The 25,230-nt window shown below is 31.5% G+C and overlaps 1 protein-coding gene across 1 annotated transcript in view; it reads left to right on the top strand.

Annotated features, from left to right (window-relative positions):
- The window catches only part of LOC127708142 (guanylate cyclase 32E-like), an 89,000-nt gene that overhangs the window by 28,905 nt on the left and 34,865 nt on the right, over positions 1 to 25,230 (top strand). Inside the window, exons 4-7 of the mRNA XM_052212981.1 lie at positions 16,344 to 16,490; positions 17,987 to 18,168; positions 20,727 to 20,862; positions 22,126 to 22,274. Of these exons, the coding sequence (XP_052068941.1) occupies positions 16,344 to 16,490; positions 17,987 to 18,168; positions 20,727 to 20,862; positions 22,126 to 22,274 (614 nt within the window). The remainder of the gene's footprint in view (positions 1 to 16,343; positions 16,491 to 17,986; positions 18,169 to 20,726; positions 20,863 to 22,125; positions 22,275 to 25,230) is intronic.

The raw sequence follows: 25,230 nt of genomic DNA on the forward strand, positions 1-25,230 counted from the left end.
AACCGCATGAAGATCCTAGTGATTGAACAGAACATTCACTGGAGTGATGCCCAGCGACAGGTTCGGGAAAGCTTTTGGATAAAGGAACTAAATGTACACCATCCAAACGGCATCAATAAGAAATACTAAGTTTTATTTTTCACTCATTTTGGGATGTAAATATACTCAGTCACGTATATTTGAGTATTGAGTTTTGTTTTATATTATGATGTTCAGGATTTTGGATTAAATCAATAGACGAAAACTTACCTGTATTACTGAGCTATTTGTATACATATAATCAGTATTGTTAAAATTATTGACACTGAGGAAAGCTATTTGTTAAGCCGAAATATTTGTCAACACGATTTAATAACAACATCTTCGTATAATACTTATCTTATATTAGTATCGTTGTGCAAATCTCCAGACTTATATACATATATCACAACTTTACGACAGACAATCTCCATCGGATAACCCATTGTTACACAGGGTTTACAACATGTTTTATATATAATTCGTCTCAAATTTAACCCAATAATGTTAGATCTTTGTTCTTCCCTCGGCGGGATTCGAATCCCCTGCTTCTGTGGCATCATGGCAACACCGTCTGAACTGTTTTCAGCGCCACAGACCACTTAACCAACTAGGATATATAAAATATAGCTTTCGTTAGTCGAGTAATACCTATCCTCGTAGGCTTTGTATAGGGTTGTTACACAGTACATGATGTAAAGTGGATGTTGTATCGTTCAGATCAGCTATGTTTTGTCTGTCGTAAAGGATGATAATGTTACTGGCACCATTGATGTCAAGACGACTATCTAACTATTCAGGAATTGTTTCTGTTCTTATGTGTTACACATAAAAGCAAATAAAATGTTTTAATAAAATGAAAACAACTTTCATGTAATTACGTTACGCGTCATGATTAAAATAGATTAGAGCTTTTAATTTCAAATATTGACAGCCGAAGTCTTAAAATAAATCAATAAATTTTGTGCGAAAGATTAGAAATGACGTAAACCCACACAGACATTATAAACAAATCTTGATGAGCCAATTGCTGTTTGATTAAATTTGAGAATGGAAACGAAGATTGTGTCAAAGAGACAACAACCCAACCAAAGAGCAGAAAACAGCCCAGGGCCACCGGTCTTCAACATAGCGAGAAATTCCCGCATCCGGAGGCGGGCTTCAGCTAGCCCCTATACAATAATGTATACTAGTTCAGTGAAAATGGACGTCACACTAAAGTCCAAAACATATAAATTAGTGTTGTCAAATCGAGCAGTTTTGCCTAACCGGTTACTCGGATAATCTTTCGACCGATTGACCGGTTAACCGGTAGCTAAGTTGATATTTAAAGGCCTTATCTTCAGTACCCTACAAATGCAAGTTTTTATGATGCAATAAATTGAAGTTTATCCTTGTGCATTATAAGGCTTGGCTTAGAATAATCCACTTCTATCGTATCTACTATATGAAGTTTGTAATTACTTCAGATTTAGATGATGGAAATCTTCTTTGTCTCCTCGAACTGACTATGTCAGAAACCGTTGATTATTTTATTTTCTCTTGTGTCTCAGAAAATTTCAATTCAAGATGATTAATGTAAAAAAGAAGATGTGGTATGATTGCCAATGAGACAACTCTCCACAAGAGCATACCACCAATTATACATATATAGCCGACCATACGGTATGGGTTTTTCTCATTGTTGAAGGCCGTACGGTTGCCTATAATTGCTTACATCCACTTCATTTGAACTTTGGTGGATAGCTGTCTCATTGGCAATCATACCACATCTTATTTTTATATTAATTTCATTCACATGATTTGCATTTCTCCATTTTTGAGTCGGCATTTCGTTTAAAGTATGACAAAACCTTGGACGATGGAGGTGGATTAAATCAAACATGAAATAATGAACTAAATCGTAGAATGTTATCAGCTCACAACTGTTCAATCAATTTATGTTAATTATGTTTACTTCAGATCTTTCCCCGGGCTGATCGACAAGTTGTCCTTGTCACGGCTAATTAATTTTGTAAAATTAGAATGTGTTCAAGGTTTGTAATAGCAATCAATATATTGAACAATTAATCTGTCAAATTAATCACCACGACGATCATTTTAAAATTCAACAAAATTTATCAAAGATTTCAATACACATTTATATCAGATCTATTCAAATTGAAAAAAGATCCGGTTAACCGGTTAGCGTTTTTGGTATTCGATATTTGGTTCGTCCTTCCGACGGTTAACTGGTTAACCGGTTAATCGTTGTCAACACTTATATAAATGAACCAAAATTTAAAAAAAAAACATACAGGACTAACAAAGGCCAGAGGTTCCTGACTTGGGGCAGGCGCAAAAATACGGCGGGGTTAAACATGTTTTGTGAGATCTCAACCCTCCCCCTATACCTCTAGCCAATGTGGAATAAACAAACACACAGCAAAACGCAAAACTAAACTCAGTTTAAAAGAAGTCCGAGTCTGATGTTAAAATAGGTAACAGAAGAAAGTTAGCAAAATGACGATTGACGACATTTTTGTGCTTTGTATAGAATATTTACATGAAAGATGGGATGTGAAATACCTGAACGTATAAGATGTCTGCACGTTGAATTAGATTTACGAATGATGTCCTTGTACCGATGATAAAATTTAGTAAATGTTTTGACAAGTTTTTGATATCGAAAACCCTGGTGTAATATTTTTTCAGTGTACAGAGATTTGACAAGGGCATGTCTTCATCTAAAAATGAATAATTAACAATAGGAAATAAAAAATCATCTCTTTTATCGTAAATTTTAGTATTAAGCTTCCCGTTAAAAATATAGATATCAAGATCCAAGAAAAGGCAATGTTCATTATTAGTATTAGCATTATTAAAAGTCGGTTCAACAGGTTAAATCTTTTTAGTGTACATACTGAAGTCGTCATTATTGAGAGCCAATATATCATCCAAATATCTAAAATTGTTATTAAATTTTTGTATCAGATGTTGTTTCGATGGGTCTTTGCTGATTTTAGTTAGTCATAAATTGTAACTCGTAACAATACAGAAACAGGTCTGCAATAAGTGGTGCACAGTAAGTCCCCATTAGAATTCCGATAACTTTACGATAGACGGAATCTCCATAGCGAACAAAAATGTTATCTAGTTAAAATTCAAGTGTTATCTTTTTGTATCGTCATGCTTCTTTTCCAAGTTTGGAATATGACAGTTGTTTTCAATTCGTTTGATGTGTTTGTGCTTTTAATTTTGCCATTAGTTAAGGGACTTTCCGTTTTGAATTTTCCTTGGAGTTTGGTATTTTTGTTATTTTACTTTTGTCTTCTTTTCTATATTTTTTTGTTTTGTATCTTTTGTATCTTTTGTTTTTTTGTTTTTTAGGAGGTGGGATGGGAAGAAAGAGTTGTCGGTTTTAGTATCATCGCATTTTTTTGGGAAAGATATTAACCTGTTTCGCAGTACAACATGTTGTAAAATAAGCTCGTTCATCGGCTTGATCCTGTCTCGTACGACCTTTTAAAATAAAGTTGATAGATATTTGAAAAAGGACATTTTCATGTCGGGCCTTTTATAGCCGACTATACGGTATGAGTTTTTCTCATTGTTGACTGCCGTACGGTTGCCTATAATTGATTACATCCCTTCATTTGAAATTTGGTGGATAGTATCATACCACATCTCCTTATTTTTATGTATATAACTTGATGTAACTACACAAATCTACTGTTTGTCTTCTCCCATTATTTCAAATTTCAAATCGGTATTATGAATGGAGATAGCTAAATCCATCTATAGCAAATCAAGTACTTTGTAATCTATGCATGTTTTTAATGTTTAAGTATATATTAGTTTAATTTTAATGTATATCATTACTCACTATCTAAAAAAATAAAAAGTCGTAACAATACAATAATTACTTTTATTAAATTAGTTTATTTATATTTTGAATCCGGAAAAGGAGGACTACTCCCCATCAAACTGTTTACCGTTACTTCCATGTGTTCTTATCCATGCCTTATTATCCTTTTCGAGTTGAACAACCACTGGTTTCGATGCGGAAGCATAGTCACTTGAATGATCAACTTGGGCCCATCCTCTTGCTTTAACCTTTCCATCAACTACAAACTCGCTAAAAAATCTGTGTTTTGGTTCGGTCAGAGTGTCCCACGAAAACGTATATAATCCACTTTCCGGACAGGTAAAAAAACCAGTAGTACTATCGTAGGCTTCTCCGACGTTGAGAATTACATTGTCATACTTCACAATCTCGCTATTGCCGAAACCTTTTTTATCTTTTGAGAATTCAGCATGAAAAGCGAACATCTTTCTCTCTACAAAGTATTTGTTAATTAAATATATTATTCAATTTTATTTTTTATTTTGAAAAAAAAAAAAATAATGCAATTTGCAATTTTATAATATGCACTTGAAATTGATTGTGCATTTGTTTCCAATTGCTCAAATTAATTCTGCTAACGGATTTTTTATTCGTCTTTTAATTTTTAATATTTGATAGACTAGTATTACACACCTCTATATATTATAAGATACATTTTTATATATACCCTTTTCGCAGTTTTTCCCTCTAATTCCAGCAGATGCCATTTGGCACTGGAAACTTTTTAAAAGTACTTCATGGACGTTGTCTTTTGTTCCCTGGACAGACCAAAACGTCATAAGAACAATAAATCCCAAGATGTTCATTTTATCTTTACCTGATATTTTAAGATGTATCTTGATTTGAATTATATCTAGTGCATAGGGAAACGGAGGGCAGTATATGTGAGGCTTAAAAATAACAACATTCCGTCATTTGTTGAGCATTTTTCATGATTTTTCACTCAATACATAAAACTATGGTTATTTCATCTTTTAGTGATAATATATTGGTATAATGAAACCGTCTTTGTAGAAATGTATGTGATCAAAACTTACCGTCTATATTAAAACTCTAAGCTGCGTAATAAAATGGATATAATATTGAAAGGATTAGTGCAATATTTATTTATTCTGTTCTCATACAATATTATAATTATTGAAATATCATCCATCCATGCAATAATGATTGAAATACGATATATTTTTTCATATAACTTTATTCTATAAATAAGTATACATTTTACCATTCACATTTTGCAATATATACTGTTTAATTATACAGCTACTCTTTAAAAAGAAATTTCGGATGTATGTTCGTTGTATCCCTTTGTTCGTCTATACTTATACATGTATTTTTTCAAATATTTTGGTTATAAGTGATGCATATTGATTATATGATTACAATCACACCTAAGTAGATGGGCAATAGGGTTTCAATTTTTTTAAACTTAGTCCAGGTATTCCAAAATTCGTTTAATTAGTGAGTTTCGGAAACAGGTGTATAACAACAACTTTTTTCATGGTAAGTTTCATAGTTTTTTTAGTCATACATTATGAAAGAAAATATATAGATCTCTATATATTTTTTTCCTTTGCTTAGATAAATGATTTTTTATTTGTGAATTTGCGATAAATTTGCTATAAGGTTTAAGATTTATACCAATATAGAAGGGAGTTCCTGAATTAGAAACTTCTGCTCATTTTTAAATTAGGTTGTTCCAAAAAGGGTCAAACAGCATTCAGTGAAGTCAATTTATCTGTTGAAACATATTTTTAGTCGTTTTGTTTGGTAGATTCACTATGACTAGACTAGTAAGGCTTTGTAACTGTACAACGAACCCCAGTCATATCTTTATCATACGCCTACTCTTTCCAACAAGTATTTTGTCACAATTTTACGATTTAAAACTTACTCAGAACTACTAAATATAATAACTGCATATTTTGTCAGCAGATTTACTGTAATCAGTTGTAATATTTATACAATCCGCCACCGGGTTTTTTACTTTTTAACTTTCGGCATTCCTGGTGCAGGTTGGTCCTGAGGTGCGACTCGGACACAAAGGGTTTTTACAGTTTTGTTTTTATTTTGTTTACTCTTGTATTTATATTTACTTAACTTTTACTTTATCGAGAAAGTGTATATACTACATACGGTATGTGCTATCAACGACAAAAACTTTTGTTGTTGGCGTCATTGTGAAATTTTAAATTTACTATCTACAACGTACATTGTTTTGTACGTACACATTTTTTTTTGCGTCTTTGTTAGATTAATTTGTATGTTTGTTTGAACTTTTAAGACAGTTGTGTTGTATGTCTGTGATGTATTGTTTTTGGCTGCTGGATCCCAATTATTGTCACATTAACCTATTATGTCTGTTTGGGTTACTCAGCCAATTTGTCAATATAACGGAAACATAAACAACTGTCATACAAGTGGGAGGTTAAGCTAGCTGTAAAGCTAGGTTTAATACACAATTTTCATAACAAAATGCCTATACCAAATATTGCAATTGTTTTTCAATTGTTCCGTTGATTGATAGTGTTTGTTTTTTTTTCAGATTTTATGGATGTCCCCTTTATGAATTTGCCTTGAAATTCGGTATTTTTGTTATACCTTTTTTATATACGACCGTCAAAGACGGAAGATGATATGGTATTTCATCCGTCCGTCACTCAATACTTCGATCGATAACTCAAATTTGCTTTAATCAATTCTTATCAGAATTTAAGATAACAGTAGAATTGATAAAAGAAAGCTTTTTCGCATTTTTAATTTTGTTGCAATGTTGTTCCAGAGTTACGATCGCTTTAGCCGTTAGATTCAAGGCAATTTCTCCCATATCGCGCTATAGCTCCGGTTTGATTTCCTAAAACTTTACATTATTGTTGGGATGGATAAATGGAGCTTCTTATTTATTTTCTGGGTTGTGGTTCAAGAGTTACTCGACTTAAATTGTCAGATATAAGGATTTTTTTACATAGTGTACCATAACGTGAGTTTGCTTGCGGTGATTTAATTAAAACGCTACTTAATTGTTTGAATTGGTAAACATAACACTGTTAGTTTTGAAAAACAGATACCGATATGTTATGAGAGTTATGGGACTTAAACAGTCAGATAAATAAAACGGTATTTTTTAAATAGCATGCACTAACAATAAAGCCTGATTCGAATAACTATTCACTTGAAACTGTTGCTAGGAATGGTGAATGTAGACCTGCTTTTGTTTTTGAATAAATTGTCTGGTTTCACATTCCAGAGTTATGGGACTTTTAATAATCACATTTTACGTAAAAATCTTCGTGCATGTTTTCTGCAGAGCTATTTTATTTGCCTTTGAAAAATGCTTTCTAAATAACCAATTTTATATTTGCAACAAAATCTGTACCATAACGTGAGTTTGCTTGCGGTGATTTAATTAAAACGCTATTTAATTGTTTGAATTGGTAAACATAACACTGTTAGTTTTGAAATAAAGATCCCGATATGTTCTGAGAGTTATGGGACTTAAACAAATACTTTGTAATTTTTTATAATTAAGTAGCGTTTTAATTAAATCACCGCAAATATTAATAATGACTTAATAATATAACAAGAATGTCGTTTCATGCGCTCTTGAAGAAGCTGCTTACTCAATATGTTGAAGAAAAACAAAATAATTTCGCCTAACTTTCCTCAGGAACTAATAATCAGAATGACTTAATAATATAACTAGTCAGCGGCTTGACAATGACCAGTTGTAACGTGTGAATGCTGTTCGGACAGACACATGTACTTCTTGTTTGCCGATACTTTGATTATTTCAGTATGAAAAATAGATATCGTAACACTCTAACAGTTTACTCAGGAACTACCGAACACAATGACTTCATATTTGACCGTGATGAGTTGACACTCTTTCCAGACATACATGTCCATCACGACCTGTTATCTGATTGTTTGAATTAAGAATCTGAATGCATTTCATCAGTAACCTTTTCTTAATGCCCGCATACTGTACAGATTCGAAACAGGACAAGAAATTTGACCGCTTATTCTGAAAAAAAGTTCTTAAATGATTTTTTTTTATTATGAGATTTAAATGCGAGAATATTCCGATTGTTATTATAATACATCTTTTTTTTCTAAATGTTGTATACCGTCAAGATAGTTTTATTAAACAAACTTACAATGATTGTAACATTCCAGACTTGGCAGAGATAGTGCAATCTCCATGGGAAAGTAAAAGATAATATAAAGTACGATACCAACTTAAGCACGCGTTACCCGCTTCAATAGGTGTCATTAGAAAGAATTGACACTATAGATGTTAGTGAGCATTGAGCTAAAAAGAGCCTAAGCAGAACCATCAAAAATAATAACTCGCTCAAAAGTCAACTAAAAAGTGGAAAAAATAGATATCCTGAATTATAGAATACGGTAGATAAGGGTGCATGAAAAAGGAAAGTAATTAAAGTGTACCATTAACTTTTGAGAAATGATAGTTTATTTTGTTTTTGCAATGGCTGAATATATATGTATTTGTGACGAAAAAAAACCTACATCATTCGGAATGTATTTGTTATATTGAAGTAAAAACAAATATTTATTTATAAAGTTTCAGTCAACAAATCTTTTGTATTGATTTTAGTTGGAATTTGTGGAATTATTAAAAAGTATTATGAGTGCTATGTTTGTTACAGGAATCAGACAACCATATGAAAGAAACGTGTTCTTTTAATTGATAATTACTCTTTTGGTTATGAGGGGTTTGTATTATTATTTCTAAAACGTGACCAGTCATTAGTCATTGTTTAACAGTTACCAAAGGAAAAGGGTCTTTTCTTATAACTGTTCTTCATCTCGATAATTACTGGAAATTTTCAACGACAAATTATAGAACACACGGCATGAGCAAGACGATCACTGTCGGTGACCTAAATTGCACTTTTATACCCACCGATAATCTGCTACACTGCTACTTTTGCATAGGTACTACTTCTGTACTAAAAATTTGTAGTACTGGAAATTTACTTTTAATATTAAGTACTATTTCTTTACTTTAAAATTCTTGTGATATTTAGGTACCTGTATTTTACAGTACTTGATTTGTACTTGAAATTTTCGGTACAGAAGTAATACCAACAGGTAACAATATTCCATGTTTGAAAATCATAACTTTAAGAGATTGAAATAGACAAACTTTCAAAATGCTGAAAATGTAACGTTGTAACCAAAATTTTGTAGTACTTAAGTTTCAAGTACATATCAAGTACTGTAAAATACAGATACCTAAATATTACAATAATTTTAAAGTAACAAAATAATACTGAATATAAATAGTAGATTTCCAGTACTATAGATTTTTGGTACAGAAATAGTACCTATGCAAAAGTAGCTGTGTACGATTATTCTAAAGTCAACTTATATAGGTCTAAAGACCTTCTCATAAATTCTGTCGACGATTTCTTTTTTCAAATACTTCATTTTGATAGCTTATAGGGGCATAAACTACGATTTAGACAATCATTTAAAATACGAATCTGTTCGTTTCAAGGCGTGTTAAAAAGAAAAGAATGTCAACATAGAAAGTGAAACAAGGGTAAACCATTTCGTTGACTGATTCGATCCACAAAAAATCATTCTTATACAGGTAAAAACGATTATTAACCTATTTTTTAAACATTTAACATGAAATCAAAAAGACCTAAAAAATCCAAGTGCACGTGGTCGATATCTATTCATATTCGGGTTATATGACCGGAGGTCATCTCGAGGATTGATTAGATGGCATCTAGACTAAAATATATACGAAATGCTGATATATAAAATCGAGTCCATGCATTGTTAATTGTTTCATTTAGACTTATTGTTATTTGGATATACGTTTAAGTATGTTATAAATCAAATATGAGAATTTGAGTCAAATTCGTAAACATGAATATGATAGCTAATGCCCTTTAAATGACGGGTTTTATTCTTATTTTAAATTATTATACTCACCTGCCACCTGCTGTTTGTTTTTTGTATCTGGAAATAATTAAATTGGGTGTACTTTTACATGAATCTTGTTGTTGTAATGATTGAAATACTAAAACTTACTTTAATCATATGCACCTAGAGCCTTAAAGATGCATACAATGGTATGCTTATCAAATCTTTATATGCCTCTGGACATTGTTAGACTTGTATGTTTTTTTTTAATTTCGGTTCATTTATTTGTTTCGGAGTTTAGTGTGACGTCCATTTTCTATGAACTAGTACACATTTTTGTTTAGGGGCCAGCTGAAGCCCGACTCCGTGTGCGGAATTTCCTCGCTGTGTTGAAGACCCATTGGTGGCCTTGGGCTGTTTTCTGCTCTTTGGTCTGGTTGTTGTCTCTTTGACACAATCTTCGTTTCCATTCTCAATTTTATAAAAGAAAATTCCGTCCGAATATAATGATTGACAGCTGTGATCAGGAAAATAATAATCAATTTCAACGTCTATTTTGAATGAACGTTTTAGTTCGTCATTCGATAAAACAAATCGATGCTAAACCATTAAGAACTAAGCTGAAAAAATAAATATTTCATTTTTTTTCAATTTTATTGTTCTGATATTTTATCCAGTGTTTTGATAGAATTTGATATTTGGAAGAATTTCCCGGGGGCAAAATATGTCGTATATTTCTTTAAAAATCTGAAAATAACTTTGTACATGGATGAATATAACAAGTATTGGTAATTTTAGATTGGCATACGTTTCCTATGTACTACCTGAACAATTGTGTATTGTAGACTTTATCTACCTGTCTGTAACTTGGCAGTCATACCTGTTGTTTTACCTTTCTCAGATACATGCATACACATGTAAATATACGTCTGCGTCTTTCTATATTTTAATGTAGATGTTATAATATGTATGGACTGTAACAATTTTTTTTTAATTTTTGCATCGAAGAAAACTACTTTTAAAATAATCATGGACAAAACATGCCACCTTCAGAAATATGCCAAATAAATAATGAGAAAGGCAAATTTATCTGAAGTATGAACACGACAAATAACACAGCCGCCATTTTGAAAAATCCCGACATCGTCGAAAAATTATGGTTTTAAATCGATTAAGGACGTAATTTGCCAACGAATTAAACTGTTAAAAATTGGATGCAGAGCTAGACGTATGCTTCAGATGTTACAATATTTGGACAAAGTTATACATTTGTTTAAGAAATTTGTGGATTTGATGTATAAGAAGACGAAGGTTTGTTAGTTTTACGATACAGCCAACGGGCAGAGTAGGAGAAAAAGAGCAATATTTACAATTGATCAGGGACGTTATTTCATCTTTTAAACTGTCAACATTTTAAGAAAGATTTATGTTCGAAGACTTAAGAAAGAGGTGCAAAAAATAGAAAATGGGTCGGATTAACGGTAAATTAAAGTTTATTGAAAGGCTTATGCAATTTCTATGAGACAAATTTACTAAAGATGGCGGATTGCTACGTCGTCGAAGTCACGTACTGTCTTACTTAGTTGGATATAGTATTAAAATGCATAATGGGAAATACTGTAATTTAAATATTAACATCTTGCAACATACTTTTATCTACTTGAAAGGCTAAGTTTTATTATAAAAGACTAGTATATATAATTTGTTTTGAAAGACAATCCTTTATTTATCAAAATCTTCAGGAATATACTGCTAATGAATTATTGTCTTCATATACTGTAACTCGCCGAGATCTTTTCCGTTTACAGTGACCAAAGCCATGACACATAGTTAGAAATTCGACAATTGCACAGCAGAAATGGGAAAAGGGAAAATCCGTGATGGAAGAAAAAATAAAAAAACGTGTAAACTTATTCTGAGAGAAAAACATTAATTCTCCAAATCAATAACACGATCGGCAATCTCCGGCCCATAACCAGAAAGTTAATTTAGCAGCCAATTTAAGTGTTCAACAAACAATCACCGAATGAAAACATATGTCAAGTATACAATATAGATTTGTTATAAACGCGAAGAAACGTGAACAGAGGGCTTAGTTTAGTATATATGCATGCATTGGTTCAATAATTTCTTTGAAAAAATGAAAACAGCACATTATAAATTTTCATGGGTCCGAAGCGCTTTTCTGGATTTACCTTCATTAGGAATGCTCAAAGCCAAATATTTGAAAGCCAAGGATGTATAACACCGAAACTAATACAGAAATATATGACCAAAAAATATCTAAAAATATAGCAAAATCAATCTTAAGTCAACTTTGCATGAGAGAGTTAGTTTCTTTGTAATTTCAAAATTCATAAACGGATTAACATGATAGTCAACAGAAAATCGTTTCATATGACTTAAATCACGGGTTACAACTTCATTAGGAACAAATTTAGAAATCCAGAAAGGTACACTAATGAGAAAGTTACGTTATTGTATGAAAAACATCTATATGTTTCAATAAATCCAATCAAAAATGAAATTCGCTGTACTGTACTCACAACCATGACAGCGTTTTATAGATATAAGAAGATGTGGTATGAGTGCCAATGAGACAACTCTCCATCCTTATCACAATTTGTAAAAGTAAACCATTATAGGTCAAAGTACGGCCTTCAACACGGAGCCTTGTCTCTCACCGAACAGCAAGCTATAAAGGGCCCCAAAAATGACTAGTGTAAAACCATTCAAACAGGAAAACCAACGTTCTAATCCATATAAAAACGAGAAACGAGAAACACTTATAAACCACATCAACAAACGACAACCACTGAACATCAGGTTCCTGACTTAGGACAGGTGCAAACAAATGCAGCTTTAAGTCTACAATATACTAGTGGTTGTAAAAATCCGGGTAAATATTATCTTGGTAATTCAAATATTCCTACTTACCAAAAGTTGCAAAATTAATAAAAGAAAAACAAAATACGCACAAGCCTTCTAGAAGAATAACATAAGCTTATATCAATGTGAATATTCTGCTTTCAATGATCCCGATGCCTCGCCATCAATCTCTGGGGGTCAATAACATGTAAAAGGTATAAGCTAAAATCATAAGATTTTGAAATTAAGGCATCGGATTTCACACCGACTTTACACAAACCCATACCACTGTGACATAAAAGCAAGGTAATTTTACCCTATATTTGAACCTTACTTTACGGTTTTGCTCATTGTTGAAGGCCGTACGGTGACCTATAGTTGTAATTTTTTATATCATTTGGTCTCTGGTAAAGAGTGGTCTCATGTCAATCATATCACATCTTCTTATTTTTATATATACTATCATATTTTGAAAAAAATCATATCTTGATAAACTTTAGTCTGACATTGTGGTATCATATATTCTTCATATCAAACTTGAAACTAAACAATTATCACTTCACTATCTTTTGGACGCCTTTTTTAATAGGTGTATTCTTTGGCGAAGATTTCTCGAATGTTCGGTTACTGTCTTATTGGCGAATAGCCCACATCTTAATGTAACATTGTGATATTAAATCTTCCTCACACACAAAAAATTACCCAAACACTTATCTTGAAGTGAGAGAAATAAACATTGACAAGACTATCGTTGCCCTGCTGCATGGCATGGACATAATTATAATGCTGAACAAAAAAGAAACAAAAGCATTTCGGAATTATTCAATACGTGCTGTTTACCAGAAAATGATTCCATTTTACATACAACTGGTAAGAAGTATCGCACCACCCTTATTTTTCTCAACAAACCAAAATATGATAATAATTATATAATATTGTTTATGACTTACACAAGTATATAAATTGTGCATTTCTGTCATTAACAAGACCACAGGCATAAATAAGATATAAGGGTTGAAAAAAAAAGAATTTAATTTAGCACAAATTTTGTCAAAGAAAAGTTTATCTTGGGTACTCAAATTGACAATGTTAAGTATGGGTGCTTACAAGTAGCAAAACTCGGCAACACAATTTCCTTTTTTGGTAAACGAGAATATAATCCGCAGTAACAATAAATACAATATTGTTCAATGCAGAGTGAAGACATCGTTAATACGAAAACCCGATGCTAAACGTCTTCATATTCAATAGTTCACCGTTGAATTTGTTGTTGTGATATTTTTTGGCATTTCTGGTGCAAAGCTTGAGATAAATCATGGATGAGCATATCTGGGACGTTATTAGTACTTGAGAGAATATCGCTAGTTCAGAATCTCGATGATTTATATCAAGTTTTGCAGCATGAAATACTTTCACTACCACCAAAACAAATTCAACATGTGATCTGTGTAATGAGAAGACGGTTTTCAGTAATTATTCATGTTAACGGTGGTTTCACTCTGTAATGAACATTGTTGTATTTATTATTACTACTGACACGTACTCGCATTTACCAAACAAAAGGAATTGTGTTATCGAATTTATTTTTTTGTTAGCATCCAAAGTTAAATATTGTCTATTTATAGTATCCAAGACATCCTCTTGTTTGTAAAAAAAATGTGCGTAATTGAAATCGTTGTTTTTCAAACTTTTCAATAAATTTTTATTCATCCGAATAACAATAACTGTCAATATAAAAAAAATGTCTTATTTGTATACTTTCGGGGCCATATATGATATTATATGTTATAATATTTTGGTTTGTGAGAAAAATCAAGGTCGCGCGATACTTATTTTCCATGTGTATAGATTAAGAAGGCCAACATATATCTTGTTTATTTCATTTCAAATATTAATGATTTCCTCTTTTTCCCTCAAATCTTCTAATACTTTACGCTTTATTTTAAAAAAAGCTTTACTATTGCAGTTCCTAGATAAAACGTTAAACAGATTCATTAATTTCGAATATATAAAATCATAGTGATCATCAACCAAAGAAGACAAAGACATATGACGGATTTTAGCCGTAATAGATTTCATGCTCTAATCAAATATGACATTCATTGACTGATTTTATTAGCCCGGGAATACTCTTTGTTCTCATAAACATTGTTACTATCATCTTATATAAATTCTCAAGAAGATGTCTGAATTGTATAAAAAATACTTCATTGATGTGACTGACATATCATTTCTTCATTGAAAGTGACGTTATATGTTGTTATTTTGTCGATAAATCAAGAAAATTGCTTTATAAATCTTCCTAGGGTTAGTTCTGTCCAATACAATTGTCAGTCTCCGATAGTCTCAAGCATCTTTGTCTTCATCTATCTATTGTGAAGCAAAACCTATCACAGATATAATTACATTGTCATCTTGAAAATGTTGGAATAAATGAGTTTACACTTCCGTTTGTATCATTGTCCTGAAGGTGTCTAATTCTAGTTTTATTTCGAATGCTTATCCCCGGTTGTATGTTTTCCAGTGTTTACAGTTGTTTGGCTGTCGATTCCAAATAGTAGATTTCTCATTGGGTTCACTGTTTTCTCCAATTTTCCATTACGCTATCAATAATTATAAATTAGTGTACAACAATAAATCTGATTAAAACCGAAAGTCTTTCATTGTTTCACGATTGATACCTTCGTCATTTCATTTTCAACTTTACAACTTAATAAATGACTCAGTATAGGTTTCAAGATTGATACCTTTGCCATTTCATTATCAGCTTTACAACTTAGTAAATGAAGGCATCAGTAGAGGATCATAACTTCATCATTCCGAACGTTATAGATATTTGTTTTGATGAACGAAATGTCCCCATAATAACGTTGCGTGTTTATATAGATTGATAATGTTTTAGTGATATTACGTAGCCAATGATAAATAGTCAAAGCAGACAACTCTTGACACGTTCCTTCAATCATTTGATGTTCTTTTTGTTTGAGCCCTGTTGATCTTCTTCAAAACTTGGATTGCTTTGGCAATTGATGTTAAAAATAGAAACATTGTAAATTGCTATTAAATAAATGTAAGTAAACAGATTAATACTCACATTTGTTATGGTATCCTTGATGATTTACAAGATGTGAAAATTGAAAGGCAAAAACAACAAATTGCGTGATATGATTTACGTAGGCAAGTTACGTGATTCTAAAATAACCGTTATCAGACACGTTCTAGACGTAAAATTTAAAAGGGCCAATTTTGTTACTCACTATTATTGTATTTAATGCATATAGATGTGTATAATTCTTTGTCACTTTTAAAAATTTGCGCGGGAAAAAAAGTCATTTTTTTCACATTAATGGGTTTTCTTACCGCAATACTTATTACTTTTTGTATAGATGGCCGATTGCGGCCCTTTTAATATGTAGTTCTCAAGGATAGCATATAATTTGTTCTTGATTTACTATGTGGTTTTCGTCGAAGTAGAATTTGTTTCTTTGTGTGTGTGTGTGTTTTGTAAATGTTTTTAGTCTTCTTTATTTGTGCTTTTTGTCCTTCTTTTATTACCGCCTTGGTATCTACTTTTTCTACATGCTGTCTTTTAATTCTTCTACATATTTAATCATACGTAGCCTTATTTCCTATATAAAAGCAAAGGTGCGAATTCATTTATATCTTGCAGTTTATGTGATGCTGGGCCGTCGTTACGAGTTTATAGGACTGATGGACCATTTAGAAGACAAGGGATTACTGGACTCAGGAGAATATTTTGTTGTTGGTATAATTCTTAGACAGTATGATCCGCTGAAACCATTTGAATATCTAGAAGGTATATTTTATATATAATTCCTAAATACGTAAGCAATAAATGTCTTATAAACTCAGCACTGTGACAAAATGCACCAGAAATCGGATGAAAACACATACATTGTGATACGTGATAGAAAAAGCCATATACAAAATACATTAATATTATGGTGAATAATTTGCTTAATAGTTTCAAATGTTAATCGGTATTTTGTCGATCGTTTCCTATTCACGATTGTGTCCTATTCGATTGTGATATATCGACTGAGTGTAGATTTGCATGGCGTATGATGCATCCATAGCAAAGGACGTGTATCGTGTCGTCGACCTCCGGCGTTCATTACGGAGTTTATACGATTCCCTCAATTTTTGTTTATTACCTGGATTTGTTTTCTTAATCATAAGATTTTAAACATCAGTGAACTAATGTTGTCTGAATTTAAAGGTGTTTTCTTCTAAGAATTTGTATTCAGCAAACCTTGTAAATATCAAAATATATTATTCTTATTTTTCAACATTTGAAAATAATATATTCTGTTTTTTTTTTTATCAATGCATATGCTTAATTTTCTAATTCTTGGAATAAGGCAAAGCATACATATTGAATAGTATGTAAGAAACTTGTCAATGAAGTTACTAATGTTGTGCAAACATGATGATGAGTGTCATTACTCCCTTCTATCTTTGTTAAAACTTTGTGCCCATTGTCTCTTTTAGTTGTTTTTTGTGCTACTGATGACTCAATCCCTGTCCAATTTATTTTTACTATCTATTCTTAATATGTGCTGTTACACCACTGACAATTGTTAGGAAAGAGTTGAACGTTTAATTTTTTTCAAAACGCTTAGGTTTTTCTACGCTCGGGTATATATTGCCTTAGTGTATTTGGCACACCTTTTTTGAATTTTCGGTATTTTAAGATCTACAACTTCGTATTTGATTTTGGCCTTCTTACTGTTTTTAATTCGAGAGCCACTGATAAGTCTCATGTAGACGAAACGCGCGTCTGGTGTACACAAAAATCTTCAAAAATACCAGACTAACAATTGTGTACACCAGACGTGCGTTTCGTCTACATGAGACTTATCAAGTATCCACCCAAAACCAAATGACGTGGAAGTAAGCAACCAAAGATCCCTGTACGGCCAACAACAATGAGCAAAACTCATATCGTATAGTAAGCTATAAAAGACACAGACAAGATGAAATGTAAAACAATTAAAATAGGAAACCAACGGCGTTAGTTATGCTAAAAACAATAAATGAAGAACAACTAAGACACACAACAACCACAAATTACAGGCTCTTGACCTTTTACAGGCAAATAAAGAATGTGGCAAGTTTTGGATGGATACTTGTCCCATTAGCAATTATACCAAATCTCCTTTTCTCAGAGCGAAACCTCTTTCGATATTCACCAAATAGAACTTTTTTTTGTTTGTTAAAATGATGGGAAATAATGATTTCTTCTAATACAAACAAGTTCGTTTACTTAGAATGATTGTCTTATTGTTACAGGTATATTCGATAGAAATGTGTCGGATTCAAGTGTTAAAGCGTTTCAGCATTTTATCGGAGTGGTTCAGTCGCCTCCGATATATCCAGATTATGAGAATTTCTCTGAATATGTCAACCATTATCTTGAATTACCACCATTTAATTTTACAAACCCTTTAAAAAAATATGGTGCAAAAAAAATTGTAAGTATTCTTTCGTTCATTGAAATTGAAATGAAATATTGTTCACAAGTGTAAATGGATCTATACATTTTTGTGATAGAAGCGGTATATCGCATATATAATATGATTAACATCATTCGTTGTTGCTGTTCCACATGACAATTCATCTTAGCAATGATTAGACAAAAAAACATATTAAATTTTAATTAAGTAAATATGAGAGTAGCAAAGAGAGAGAAAAATAACTTTTTACAGGTTTTATTATCAAATGATGCATAGACCTGATTGGATGTTTTTGTTCAACATGCAAAAGTAGCATACAAATGCACCTATCCTACTATCACAATAGACATTATTCCAGTATTTCACCTGCTTTAGAATTTACTTTTCATACAAAAATACAATTTTTCAAATTTTAGTTAACTTTAAAAAAGATGGTGGATATATACATATATTACTGAATGGAAACTATAAACTTCTACGAAGGATTTCAAAAGAAATCATACCATTCAAAGGCATAAACAATAATATTAACTGTACTATTTTTACTGATTTAGATTGGCATTTCGACAATTGATGTATATGTTCATTTCGTGCTTATGCTGATGCACTGAGATACTGGACTGTTGATACCCTCCCGCAATAGGGGATTAAAAGTCCACCAGCAGGGGTATCGATCAATTGTAATAACATTAACGGTATCAATTATACTGCACCAGATGTGATTTCGACAATTATTGTATCTTCAGACCCAAGTTGTATTGTAAAAACTATGAATATGAATTTGAATTTGCATTAGACATAGCGTTTCATTCCATTCGAATTAATCAAAAGACAAATTATTAGGTCTTTTCACTATTCTGTGGAAAGACCTATTGATTTTGTTCGGATTAACATTTTTTTTCTTCCGCTAAACCCTTTTCTTGCGGTTCAAAGTGGTTTCGCAAGATGTCGCTTAGATGTTTTGGATATTATACAAAACAGTTTTTGTGCTTTTGAAACTTAACCTGTTTAGATGAAGACTTTTAATTGTAAGAGTTATCTCCCCAAACACTGATTTCTTGTTATTGTATATACTCAGTAACCAAAAAATATAACGAAATATTTTTTTCTTAATTGTTCGTTACATCCTCAAAATGTTTTGACTGATTTAATCCAAAGCAATCCAGTGTCATAAACCGAACACCATATAGACCTAGGATCTTTTTATTTGAGGTCCTTTTAATAATTTCAACTATTTAGAAATTTAATGTGGAAGACCTTCAATTGTTCTCTAAACAATTGATTTTTAATTATTGTTGATTTTTTTCACATTTGCTTGCTAAACTGATATTTGTCAGGACATAATGTACTTGTGAAAGAAATACAAAAAGGAACTATGTTTTTTAAAAGACTTATACATAATCTGAGCAAATTAGCAAATGAAACAATTATGATAAACTTTGCAGTGCGTAGAATAAGTGCTATTCACTGCTGTACTTTTATCACCTTCGATGATATAAATATTGACATTATTTGATACCTTTTTGATATATATATATTATAGATAGTACGAATTTTGACTGTGACTGTAAAATAAAGATGTAGTATAGACATAATGCTAGGCAAAAAAATAAGTTAAACGATTTAAGCTTACATAATATATCTTATACCACGGTATTAAACAACTGGAACATCAGATGCCTTCGGATAGAAATAAGTTTAGCTGACGTGACTTGTTTTTAGTGATAATACGTAGTTTCAAAAGATAATACAATTCCTCGGAATCTACCAAATTTCAACAACAGTTTTCTATTCAAGTTAATAAAATAGAAAATGTTCCTATTGATTTGGGAAATTAGAAGAAAATATTGACATTATTTGATACCTCTCTTATTATTGTAAATCATGTTCATTAACATAACACTTCCTTGTGTGCTTATAAGCAAAAACATCCTTTAGGACAACGTGCCAAAACATTATTTTTTTTCCGTTGAATAAGTGTTTGATGTTTTCTTATAAACAAGACAAAACTTACACAAAATTATTCAACATTACTTTTTTGTTATCAGTACACTAAGTGATTTGTTCTATTAAGAGTACAAATATTTCAAGAAATATAAGAGGAAAAAAAGGCGAAAATACCAAAGACACATTAAAAACTCATCAATCGAAGAAAAAATGAAAAAGAAAAACAGAACAAAAACTATTATGCCTTGATATTTTCCTTTTCTGTTTAGTACTAACCAAATGCATAAACTTAATTAAGGATACACTTATTTTTGTTCGACTTTAAGTGTTTGTCGAGTAAGTCTATAATTTTGAGGTATGTAAGTCTTTGCATTTGTTTTCTTGACAAGTGTGTTGTTTCGAATTTCCAATCTGAAGTTTGCATGTCCTATTGGCCTAGTGGGAATTCTTATGCATAATGTTTAAATTCTGTAATAGAAAGAAAATGATTACCAGACGATAGTCTCATCATGTGTTAACAATACCATTAAATGTCAGACTGTCGCACTCGCTGAAATTGAAAGAAGCATTTATGTCAAATAGCACCATGGTGCATATTATACAGTGTTTATTTTCATATTTCATTACAGATAAAATCAGAGGCAGCATTTTTATATGATGCTGTTTGGTTGTATGCACGCGCGGCTGATCAGACCATTAAAGAAGGAAATGACCTATCAAATGGAACGTACATTTTCAGTAAGCTCATTGGACAGAGATATAAAAGTACGTATGAGCTCTGGCATTTTAAAGTACAAAATGTTAGTGAACATGTTTCTTATATCACATGGAAATACATAGCTTTATATATTACTATGATAAAATGTTAAATTGAATCAGGAAAAGATTAATTGGATTTTTTTTTCAGTACAGTAACTAACACATTTTCCAAATAATAATTATTCTCAATTAAAGCTCCTGTAATCGGAAATAATTGAAGTTTTAGAAACAATTTATGGAGGACAATTCGGGCAATATTCGAGCATTTGTACAGATAATTAAATTTCCGTTGCAGAAAAGTGTATTGACTTCAGGGTAACAATTCTGTTAAATTAAACAGAGTTACGAGATCATTTATTGCAATTATTATGTTGGTTTATTTTGAAATTGAATTAAGCAAACAAGAGGAGAAAATATCGAGAGGGCAACCAAAAACCACAAAGCAAGAAGTTGAATAATATATAATTATATAGCGTTGTTTGATGAAACTTATTTTTTTTTTAATACCTACATAATTGTATTAGATTCTCTTGAGAACCTCATTAGCTGATACATATCACGAATATAATTCAGGTTCTGCACAAACTATCATTTATACAAATATCTGATAAATAATGAAAATAAGAATGTAAAGGTCCAATGTAAACGCAATGCATGTATATACGAGACACTTAATTCAACCATGAACAAAAGGAGATGGGGTGGTAAACGTCAAAGAGATGCTAGGCGAATTTCATTCTCGTAGGAGTTCGTTAATAGGTAATTGTACAGTTTTAAAGATATCCATGTTAGATAGATTTGGTGATTTCGTTTTGGATGCATACTCTGCCTTCCGTGACCTCCAAAAAAGTTACTTTGCTATTTTTTATAATAACATCAATTAAGCAGTCAATCAAGGTATAAACTGTTCATCGACATCTGCCATTACATACATTAGAACACCAGCTATAGCACGTAGTATCATTTTAGTGTACTAGACTATTTTAGTTTACTTTAATTTGTCGATTGTGTTGGTTTGTGACTGAACGTTTAAATGCACTATTTGTTCGAGCTATTTTACCGTCTTTATTCGAAATAATGCATAACGCATATCACGTTTAAATTGATTGTGAAGCCATATTGTTTAAGACACTGACAACATTTAGAAATAATCTATATTTGATTTGAATTTTCAATTATAACGATATTTTCATCAAACCTGCAAATCCAAACCTGGAAGCTTTATTATGGCCTATAAACATAAATAACTTTTATCATTCCATCAAACAGGTGCCATGGGTTATATAAGCAGAATTAATTCGGTTGGTGATGCAGAAGGCAATTTTTCCATGATTTCTAGAAAGCTCGGTAATGATGGTAGATGGGGGTTGTATCCTGTGGGAGTATTTCAGCTGAACGAAAACACACAAACTCTTCCTGTAAGTTATTTCATGCAGATTATCATTTTTTGATGCGTGATAATTGTTTGACAGTCATAAAGAATTATGCAACCTGATAAACTCCTACTCATGGTACGAAAGAAATCTACGTTAAGCAAATCACGCGAGAATATGGCGCAATTACCGAGTAGATTATCTGTTAGCATTCTTAACATGACGTTTTGCCTAAAGAAATATAGGTTAGAGAAAATTATTTGGAATATTAAAAATTATAGCTTTTTAACAAAATCAAAAGTAAGAACATGCTGTGAATTTATCATCGATCCGATATTAATGTTTTATTTTGTGCAATTTTGAAACACATGATAGATGTTTTTATTCCATAATTTCATCCGTGTTTTCAAATCAAATGGCAGGTGCTATTGTAGCATCATTTTTTTTCTGCCTAAAAATGTTTTACGCAATGAGAACGTCGCAACTAAGTCCATTAGATACTTTAGGCATACTATTTTGATCTGAAACAATAGAATTTGAACTTTTTGTCAGTTGAACCATTGAAAATTGGTTTATAAAGTGGTAGAATGACGACATCAGTATTTTAACGACAGTAAATATTTTTTTTATAAAGATAAAACAAAACAAGCATCAAGTTAAGCATCGATGGGAAAGGATAACTGGATCATTTTTAGATACTTGTTATAATATTAGTACTGTTCTATACATATGGCTTGTATTCCATTCTCTTGTCTTTAAATTTTTGAATCAAGTCTAGAAAAAGAATGGTATAGCAAGAAGTTTAAAAAAATACAAAAATTGTGAAACAATTCAAACGTGAAAACTAACGGCCTATTTATGATAATGCAATTTACGAAAAACGAATATGATAGACATGGGCCAACGACAACAACTGAAATAACAGGCTCCTGGCGTGGGACATAAAGAATGTCGCGGTTAAACTTGTTTTTGAGCGCTCAACCCTTTCCTAACCTGAGACAGTGGTGTAGCAGCACACATAATGACAGACTGTTAAAATCATATGCAAATGGCTTTACTATTTAGATCGGTGCGAAGTTCAAGTACATCATGTTGATAAGATCATGTGACTTAGAAAAAAATCCTCTGAACTGGTTTAGGAACAATGGTTGGATGGAAAACGAACAAACGAACGAACGGATAAACGAACGTATGGATATTCCATCACTATATACCGCATTCTTCAAAACATTTGTGAGTGTATATGTTTATTTTGGGGGGAGTAGGGTTATGAAAAGGTCTTCCCAAGTCGAAAGCAACTATTTTTGATCGAAGTAAGAATCGATTATTGATCGCAGTAAAAACTATTATTGGTCGAAGTAAGAATCGATTTTAGATCGAAGTAAGAATCGATTATTGATCAAAGTAAGAAACGATTATTTATTGAACTAAGACTCGATCATTGATCGAAGTAAGATCGATTATTGATCTTAGTAAGAATCGATTATTGATCGAAGTAAGACTCGATCATTGATTGAAGAAAGAATCGATTATCATGAATTAAAAAAAAATGAATAATGAACAATCTATCTCCCATATATTCGTATGTGAAAATAATAAGATAATATTCTTACGTAGTTGTGCTAAACCTAAGGTTGTAACTCTCTGGGATAAACTTTCGTTTAATATAGGTACCAACAGAATTAGAGAAAAATAGGTCATATCTTTTACATCGACTTTTTACCTAAATCCAAACAAGACTAGTAAAGATCATTCCTATAGGGTATACGTTTTGACTTGGTAATTTTGGGAATGTATTTCTTTAGGCGATATACTTTATCAATCATAGCGATGAAAAACTATAAGAAAGACAACAGTTTTATTAAATTCTGAATAGATATCTTGGCAGTCGCGGATACAAATTTGTACTTTAGTGTGCAAATAAGATGCAGTCCTTGTCATACAAAAAAAAGCCAGCAGAACCTTTGGATGAAGTTATTAAATAGGAGATGGAAAAGTACATTATATGAGTAAGATTCTGTGGAAGCGGTTCAGGAGTCGTTCTTCCCGTGTCGAAAGAAACAGAAAACTTATACCATATTTGATAATATCGATCGAAGGAAGAATCGATTACTACTACTAAGTATTGAAAAAAAATAATGAACCGTTTATTCCCAACAATATTAACCTTATTTATATTTACATTGAACTTAATATTTGTGCATGCAAGTATCTCATATCACACAGAGAGAATTCCTCAATTTAAAAAATGTATACGACAGTACAAGAGACCACATAACAGCATCTAACATGATCATATAAAAATTAACTTAAAACGACAATGAAGAACATGTGGTCCAGATAGTCTGACTTGGTACAGGCACAAAAGTGTTTAACCTTCTGACGTGCTCACAAACATATTTATCCATTATTTTATTTAATCTTTATATGTCACTTTTCGTAACATATATTGTAATCTACAAATGATATCATTCAAAAGGCAAATATTCATTTAAAGAGGTGTCGGGTAATATGTCAGTTTGACAGCAACCTAACAACAATTATATTTTCTAATATTCGGTATATTCAACTTTAATGGTATGCTAAAAGATTATTGCACACCGAATAGTCATACTAAATCAATACAAAGTCTATGTCAGACAGACATACTCTAGACAAGAATGTTTTTTTTCTGGATTTCTCTGGAAAGACAATATATTTTGCAGTTTGATACAATGTTAACTAATTATATAAATGTTGATAGTATCAAGCTGCTATTACACAGGACTGACAAATAATGCAGACAAGTATAATACTTATTAAATCAATGGAGATTTAAGAACTTATATTCGTAGTTTAAGGACAATTTTATTGAAATAAAAGCATAATAATCACTAATTCGAGGCAATTTAATCAAGATAAAAGAACAAAACATTCCCTTGAGAAAGTAAAGAAATTATGATAGCCTACCAATACCGTCAGCATCTATGAATTTTTTAGTTATTGAAAGATTCGATTCTAA

Source organism: Mytilus californianus, unplaced genomic scaffold (assembly GCF_021869535.1).
Source record: "Mytilus californianus isolate M0D057914Y unplaced genomic scaffold, xbMytCali1.0.p SCAF_7, whole genome shotgun sequence".
Lineage (NCBI taxonomy): Eukaryota > Metazoa > Mollusca > Bivalvia > Mytilida > Mytilidae > Mytilus > Mytilus californianus.